General features: G+C 38.5%; 1 protein-coding gene across 1 annotated transcript; it reads left to right on the top strand.

Annotated features, from left to right (window-relative positions):
- The first annotated feature begins 3,504 nt into the window (after window positions 1-3,504).
- On the top strand, window positions 3,505-5,631 carry LOC111866262 (endoplasmic reticulum-Golgi intermediate compartment protein 2-like). The gene is made up of 2 exons (XM_023855039.2): window positions 3,505-3,784; window positions 5,149-5,631. The coding sequence occupies exons 1-2, from the start codon at window positions 3,529-3,531 to the stop codon at window positions 5,382-5,384; spliced, it is 492 nt and encodes a 163-aa protein (XP_023710807.2). The 5' UTR covers window positions 3,505-3,528; the 3' UTR covers window positions 5,385-5,631.
- The last annotated feature ends 2,639 nt before the right edge of the window (window positions 5,632-8,270 follow it).

Raw genomic sequence — 8,270 nt, 5'->3', positions numbered from 1 at the left:
ATGGAAAAGAAAAATTGATTGAAAATTTGAACATAAAATTAAAAAGTATATATGATAAACATTTTAAAAAGGAAATATGCAATATAAATTGAGATCTTCGAAGATAAGATGCTTATTCATAAAACAGGCAAAATATGCATTTATATGCACCATCAAACCATGTCCAAAATTTAAGAAATGAAGTAATTCATACATATATCCAAATGAGCATACTTTCTGGTTGCAAGAAAGAAATATGCATTTGCATTAAAATCTGGTCCCTAGTGATAATAAAGATACCATAAAGATGAACACACAAACTTCAATTGATGCTAGTAAGGAGGTTGTTCAAGAAGTAAACACAAAGAAAGTTAAGCATATGTTGCTGTCTTGTCACCAGAATGCAGGGCAAAATCATGAAATAAAGATAGCTAACAGAGTTTTGAAAATGTGGCACAGTTCAGATATTTGGGAATGACTATAACAAATCAAAACCTGATTCAGGAGGAAATTAAAAGGAGATTGAATTTGGGTATGCTTGCTACTGTTGTCTTCTCATCTCCTGTCTAAAAACATAAAAAATTAGGGTGTACAAAAGTATAATTTTGCCTCTGGTTCTGTATGGGTGTGAAACTTGGTTACTGGCATTAAGGAAAGAACATAGACTGAGGGTGTTAGAGAGAGTATCTGGACCGAAGAGAGATGAAGTGATGGGAGGTTGGAGAAAACTACATAATGAGGAACTTCATAACTTGTACTCTTCTCTAAATATAATTACGAGTAGAATGATCCAAGTCAAGGAGGATGAGATGGGCGGGGTATGTAGCATGAATGGGAGAGAGGAGGAATTCATATTTGATGTTGGTGGGAAAGCCAGAAGGAAAGAGGCCACTAGGAAGCCAAAGACATAGGTGGGTGGACAATATTAAAATGGATGTTAGAGAGATGGTATGGATTGGGCTGTTGTGGCTCAGGATAGGGACCAATGGAGGGCTCTTATGAATATGATAATGAACCTTGAGGTTCCATAAAATGCTGGGGAGTTCTTGAATAGCTGCACAATTGGTTGGCTTCTCAAGAATGGCTCAGGTCCATGAATGAGTGAATAATATTAGGTGAGTAGTAAAAATTAATATGTGGGATTCTGAGTGTTTTGATTTGTTTAATTCAAGAGTAAGATAATGTTATAAGATACTTTTATGTAATTTATATATAGGAGCTTAAAAACACAGCTTTGTTGTGGTTTGAATTTCTTCAGGAATTGGTCCTGTCAGTTAACTCTTTGACTGGCGCGGGCGCGTTTTAACGCCCAGATGATGCCAGCCATTCCCTGGCGTTGGCATGTTTTAGCCCTTTGATAAACTCTTCCCTTCTATGCTCTTTTGGCACTCATAAACCAAAGACATATATATGATAGTTCTTGTGCATGGTTGTAAAGAACCCTTGTTAACTTTGTGGGGGTCTATATTACTGTCAGAACCCTCCGAGAAGGAAAAGGTCAGAAAATATTTCACATTCCTTCAGGTTCACCATGGCTTCTTGCAGCAAGTGTCGGAGTGTTCCTACAGACCAGCTGGAAAGTGTTGTGAATGAGATTTGTGCTAATGATGATAGTGGCGATGAAATAATGATTCCTGAATTAGATGAAGTTGATAGTGACAATAATACAGTGATAGACAATGATCCACAAGACAGTAATCATGAACAGTTACCTACCACGAGTGCGGTGCCTGACACGCCCATCTCATGGACATACGGAGACATTGTACCAACAATAGTTCCATTTACTAGTAGTTCCGGGATCAAAATTGATATAACACATAAAATGCACCCCTTTTCATGGATTAAAATTTTTCTGGATGACGACTTAGTAAATCACATCACAACTGAAACCAATCACTATGCTTACCAGCACTTATCCCTGAAAAGGAAATTGCAATAGATGAAGGAATGATCGCTTGGAAAGGATGTCTTATCATCCGAGTATATATATGCCTGATAAACCTGATAAGTACGGTATAAAGGCTTATCTTGTTTGTGAATTGACAAGTGGATATATTTGGAATTTTGAAATTTATTGCGGAAAATCAAGACCTATAAAGGAATTAGTTGTCGATCTGTTGAGGCCACAGCTTCTAGATAAAGGGTATCATCTCTACCAGGATAACTATTACAATAGTGTAGAATTGTGTGAGACGTTATGACAGAGAAATACCTATGTGTGTGGAACCTTCAGAATGGACAAAGGAATGATCTAAAGGATGACGTAAAAAATTTGAAAAAAAGGGGAATCTGTGTTTTCTAGGAAGGGGCAGGTTCTCATACAGGTGTGGAGAGATAAAAGAGACGTCAAACTTATCTCCACTCTTCACACAGCAAAAATCGTGGAATCTGCAAAAACGAATCGCAAAGGAGAAAAAATATGCAGACCCGAGGTAATTGGGGACTACAATAAACATATGAGAGGGGTTGACAGGGCCGATCAAATGCTGCATTATTATCCTTGTTCCCGCAAAACTGTGAAGTGGACAAAGAAACTGGTGTTTTTCTTGTTGCAAATGGCAGCGTTGACTAGTTTCATTCTATTCAAAAAGAACACAAGAAACAAAAAATACAAGAAGAGAAATTACAAATTCAAAGATTTTGTATTGGACTGTGTAGAAAAAATGACAGAACCAAACAAACAGTGTGGAGAGGGAGAAGAGTCAAGGAATGAAGTGGATGACGAATCTAATGCGTCAGACTCGAGTGCAGTCACGCCTCCGCCCGCGACCTTGAGAAGACCACCAGTGAAAGACCCAGAAAATCGTCTAGAGGGTGGCTTGAAAGTTCACAAAATGGTCCATGTTCCTCCCAGTAACAATAAGAAGAATGGTGCCATGAGAAAGTGTCGAGTGTGTGCTAAGCATAAGATTAGAAAAGAAACAAGTGTCATGTGTGCAAGCTGTGGTGTGGCTCTCTGCAAACTTTCATGTTTCAATGTTTATCACACGAAGAAAAACTACTAAAAAGGTATGGAAAGACATTTCTTGCATAAAATATTATCTTTTTATTAGTTCCTGAAAATTTCGTATTTAAAACCCAATTTTTGTTGAAGTTATTTAGAAAAAAGTAAACACATGCATTTTAGCGACTTAAGGCTTAAATGGCCTGCCAGGACAGGGGTGGGATTTAAATACCCTTCGCACCAGTCAAAGAGTTAAATGATGCCTCCCTTGACATCTATTTTCAGTTGTTCTACATGCAAGAAGACAGCATTGCATGGATTCCCTGGGCTTTTTTTTTTTATTAAGATTATGATTTTCTGGTATGTAACACATTTCCCTTTAGTAGACAGGTATCTAGTGTTTCAGAGTAACTTGCTGCCTCCAACTTCTGTCTAGAAGATGGAAGTAGTTCCATCAGAATGTTGATACCTATCTACCAAACTGCAGAGTCACTTCTCAGAATATCATAACCTTTAAATCCACCTCTAAGGGAACGTAAATATCATTTGCTTATGTTATACTGATTTTTAATTACAACGTATATTTGTAATTTGTAGATACCATGCTGTTCCAGTATTTTGTGGATGTTGTACCAACAGAAGTGAACACGTTCTTGAGTCGACTCACTACTTACCAGTACTCAGTGAAGGATCATGAACGTCACATTGATCATCACAAGGGATCTCATGGTATACCAGGAATATTTTTCAAGTATGACATGAGTGCCCTTAAAGTGCAGGTGACACAGGAAAGAGATTCTCCAATCCAATTCATTGTCAGGCTTTGTGCCACTATCTCAGGAATATGTGTTATATCAGGTGAGTGATAATAGAATCACACAATTTTTCTCTTTCAGGGATAACGACATATTGAATACCACAGTCAGATGATTAACCCTTNTTGCTGCAAGACAGGCATATGTAACGATGACTTAGCGCTCTTAAACTCGTGTGTCATTAAATACAGTTCTCCTGACAACAGGCCAGCGAAAAATCTAACAATCTACAGCAAAACCATCAATTATTATGGGCGTTATAACATAGGTGTGCAGCTGGACGAAACATACACGTCGAACCCCCCCAGACGATTTAAATACCTGACGAAACATACACGTCAAACCATGCTGAATGGTTAACACTCCATCATATATGGAAGCTCCTAGGGTTGATCTCTGTCCAATCCAAGGAGGTGGTGGAATAATACCTTAAAAATTATCCCATGACCTCTCCTACATCCTTTCCAGTTCATTATTCAGTGTTCAGTGATGTAGGAGCTGAGCAACTGAAAGAATTGTTAAGGGAGACAATAACAAATCAATCAAGATTCTTATACAGGTGAAAAAAGGAACGAAGTTCCATCATAATGTTGTTTAATGGGTTCCTTGCTGTGAAGTTTATGATGAATTACATAATGCATTGATAAAACAATTCCATTTTTGAAATGTGAAAATTCATTGCCGTATTTGGGTATAAAAAGTTAAATACGGATCACCCAAGATACATTTTATATGAAATACTTTTTTTAATATAATGGATATATAATGAAATATAAGGAAAATAATTTTGATTTCTGTGCAGTGTGATATCTGTAGGTCTTTAGTTTTCCTACAGTAGATTTGCATCTGCACTAAAAGAATATGAAAGCCAATTCATCATCATTCTTTTCAGTATTATGCCTGGTGAAACCTGTTACAGGTATTAAAAACAGAATAACGGTAGGATGCATTTCTTATAACCCCTCTTATTCCGTCATCAGTGTCACCTTCCTGTGGCACCTGGTTCTCACTGAATAGGCTCTGATCCCAGTGTTTCAGCAGGATGTCATATCGTTGCTGAAGAAAATGCTGGTACACAGAGCCTATCTGGAGGCTTGAAAGTAGCAATTATACCACTAGATTATTGCTGTTTGGCTAGCAACAAATTTGCTGGGACTTTCCTGAATGCTCTCAAGGCATTACATAAATAGGACTGAATTTAAAATCAAGGCCAATTAGACATGCAAAATAGCAAACAACATATCTGTTTAAATAACCATAACATAGATCCTGCTTTGGGATGAAGGCATTATGTAGATGTGGGTGTGCTGACATTTCGGAGATCTCCATCTCTGAAAGAGGTTTCACATTTGCGTTTAACAGCCATGAATGCCTGAGGTCATCAGTAACCATAATATTCTTTTGCAGGTTTTGTCAACAGTTTTGTGCAGTTTGTGATAAATGTACTAAAGTGTAAGTACATTAAGAAACCCCAACACAATGTTAGGATGGAGAAACTCCAGATTACTGCTGAGTCGTTAACACATGCTTCAGTTTCCCTGCTGCATCAGAATGAACCCCCAACAAACATTCAGCCAGTGGATTTAACAGCGTCAGTTCTGAAGTCACCAGATATTATAACAAGTCATACCTTGCATACCTAATGTTTGTGTGTGGGTGTATTTAATCATAGTTTAAATTAAATAGTCCTGTGAAAGTAATTTCTGATTACTGCAAGATGACACAACAGTGTAGTCTCATAGGTGGCTACAATGTTTAGAAGGAACATACTGCCTGTATATTCTACTTTGAAGATGGAGGGTACAGGTTCCCCTGGAACTTTGGTAACCACCTATGAGGCCTTCTGCTTACATTTTCATGTTGGTTTATTAAAGCAGTGGGTGCCCCTGGAACATCAGTAAGTGCCTACAAGACTATACAGTATTATATCTAAGAAGACCACAATCTGAATTTTCTTTGCTGAAGACCTCAGATCTCAGTATCCTAACTTTTTGAAAAGAGAACTGCAAAAGTGACATTTGTATTTTTAGTACAGTAAGATATGTTTCTGACTTGAAACAGATTCTAACAGCACAACAGTAGTTCACAAAGTAGCATTATCCAGTAACTTGTTTAGGAAAGGTAAAATACCAACAACATTTTTGTTTGCAGAAAAGGAATTTATGGATGATATTCACACACTTGCTTGAAAAAGATCTGCATGGCCAGTACAGTGAACACAGGTATAGGTGGTTGCTAACAAATGTCAGTAGAGTGAGGAGAGTTAATGTTTGTGTTTGGTTACACAGTGCTAATGAAGCCATGGCAGTGACACCAGCATTAGTGTCCTTGTTATTGTCTCGCACAGACATGTCTGTGAATATGACTTCATTTACATATCTCTGTTGTGAGTTCACCATTGGAAGGTTCTTACAAATAAAATCCTGTCTTAGGCATGAAGGGGAACAGCCAGGGAGTCCTGGGTGGTGACAGATGTCAACATTTTCTGATAACAGACTAAAAGAACATGGATGCCAAAACTGAAAGCAAATGTGTTTTTAATTGAAATCTATGTACTTGTGGGGATGTTATGTCACCAGAAAATTGCACTCTGTTATTATCCTCTCTTAGGGTGCCCATACACATATGAGTCTAGCTCGCGAGTCCGACTCGGCTCAAGTTCCAATGAGCTAAACTCGTCCGTGTGTGTGTGTGGGCCGCCATGCTCATATGCGCATGGTGAAATTAATCTGAGCCCAGCTCCTCACTGAGCTAGACTCATACGTGTATGGGCCACCTTAGACTTGATGTATACAGACAGCACAGTTGAGTGTGGAAGAAGAATTATAATACATTGTTACTGGTTGTTATATTTTTATCTTCTCTGCTGTGGATTAATTATTTGACAGTCTTTTATCTCCCTCCAGTTATTTTTCTTTAATAAGGTATTCACTGACTCTCTCTGTTTGCTTAGAATGTTGTTTGTAATTCCATTTTGTTCGCTAATTACAGTTGCTCAGTCTGTTAGAATGTACTGCAACTACCAATGAAACAAGGCACATGCATTTTCATTGTATTCAAAGAATGAGTGCCATCGCCTTGCTTTTAATTGTAAAAGCGATGTGTTCTTTTAAAAGGAATTGTTATAACACATCATATACTATTCTTTTGATCAACAGAATCCTCTGGATTGACACACCATGTAATTCAGTAGAATTTATACAGGACTACAGGATGTCACATCATAGAGGAATGCACTCTTCATAGCCACAACCATGAGAACCTCAAATTCAACAGAAATTATAACTGTAGCTTTGTTCATGATTCATTTGGAGGTGCTGCTGTTTCCAGAGCAGTATGACAGTATTTTGAATATTTCATTATAATTTTGGACTCTCATATTGTAAAGGAACAGAAGATGTCTATGTGGATAGCTGTTGCTCTATTAGTTACTGCCATTGAAGTTTGTAAGCCTAGGACACTGAACATGTTCAACTGAACACTGCAAACAAATACGTAATGATACACTTCGCTAATTTTATAACTTTTATACAGCATGTATCTTAACCTTTATGAGCCGAAGGACGCCTTTAAAGTAAAGCCGAGTGGCCAAAAGACACCGTATGGGTATGCACAGTCCACGCATGCGCACAGTGTTTTAAAATCTAATTTTAGGATAGAAATTCTTGTTCTACTTACATTATTTTTGGACACCATCTTTATAAGTAGACTGTCTTTCCTCCTGCGTCATCTAACTGAATGTTGCTTTCGTGTGGAACTGTTGGAAACATTCGGAAATGCAGAGTCCAACATCGCACTTCACACATTTTGTCCAGATGTAACTTCGTTTCCTACGCGAAGAGCACACACAACATCTCAATCTCGAAGTAGAGGAAGTCGGCCAGTGATGTTGAGAGGCCTCCTCTAATTGAGATATCGCCGATGACACAGCAGGAGGTCGAGGTGGACCCTTTGCAGCATGTACCAGCATGTTGCGCACAAGGGCGAGAAAAAGTTCTCTGTGTGACAATTTCGCGCCACAGGATGACAACAGGATGAAACTGTTCAGCATTGTCATATCCAGGAAATGGAAAAATAGTTTATTTGTCCATTTCCAGGTCTGACGACTGATGCTATAACTGTTTGCCATTCTATCCGCTTTGTCGACATAACCCATGTGCTTGTAGTCAGCAACAGTTGCTGGCTTGATGGCATTTCCATGCTCATCACAGAAACTGCCTTCTGCTGGAGGACAGTGCATGTTTGTCAGTATGTATACGTCACGTTTGTCCTTCCAAACTAGTGCTGTCAAGTTCCATCTCACCCTAACACGAATGTCACCTTTCTTCAGTCGAAATTGTCTTTGTCAAAAATCATCAGGCAAGCCCTTCCGATTAGGTCTAACCGTCCCACAGCACATTATGTCCTTTGTCATCAGTTCCTCAAACAAGTCTGGTGACGAAAAGAAATTGTCCATGTACAGTTTGTGACCTGTGCCCTCAATACGTCTGCATAGGTCCCTAACTGTAGCATGTGTCGCTGTCACGTCT

Source organism: Cryptotermes secundus, unplaced genomic scaffold (assembly GCF_002891405.2).
Source record: "Cryptotermes secundus unplaced genomic scaffold, Csec_1.0 scaffold1002, whole genome shotgun sequence".
In the NCBI taxonomy this organism is placed as follows: Eukaryota; Metazoa; Arthropoda; class Insecta; order Blattodea; family Kalotermitidae; genus Cryptotermes; species Cryptotermes secundus.
This window is presented reverse-complemented; position numbering and strand designations above follow the sequence as displayed.

Bases quoted from the DNA above. Each gene is read 5' to 3' on its own strand.
- LOC111866262 (XM_023855039.2), top strand. From the start codon at position 3,529: ATGCTGTTCCAGTATTTTGTGGATGTTGTACCAACAGAAGTGAACACG. The intron at 3,785-5,148 runs GTGAGTGATAAT...ATTCTTTTGCAG, and splicing joins AGGAATATGTGTTATATCAG to GTTTTGTCAACAGTTTTGTG.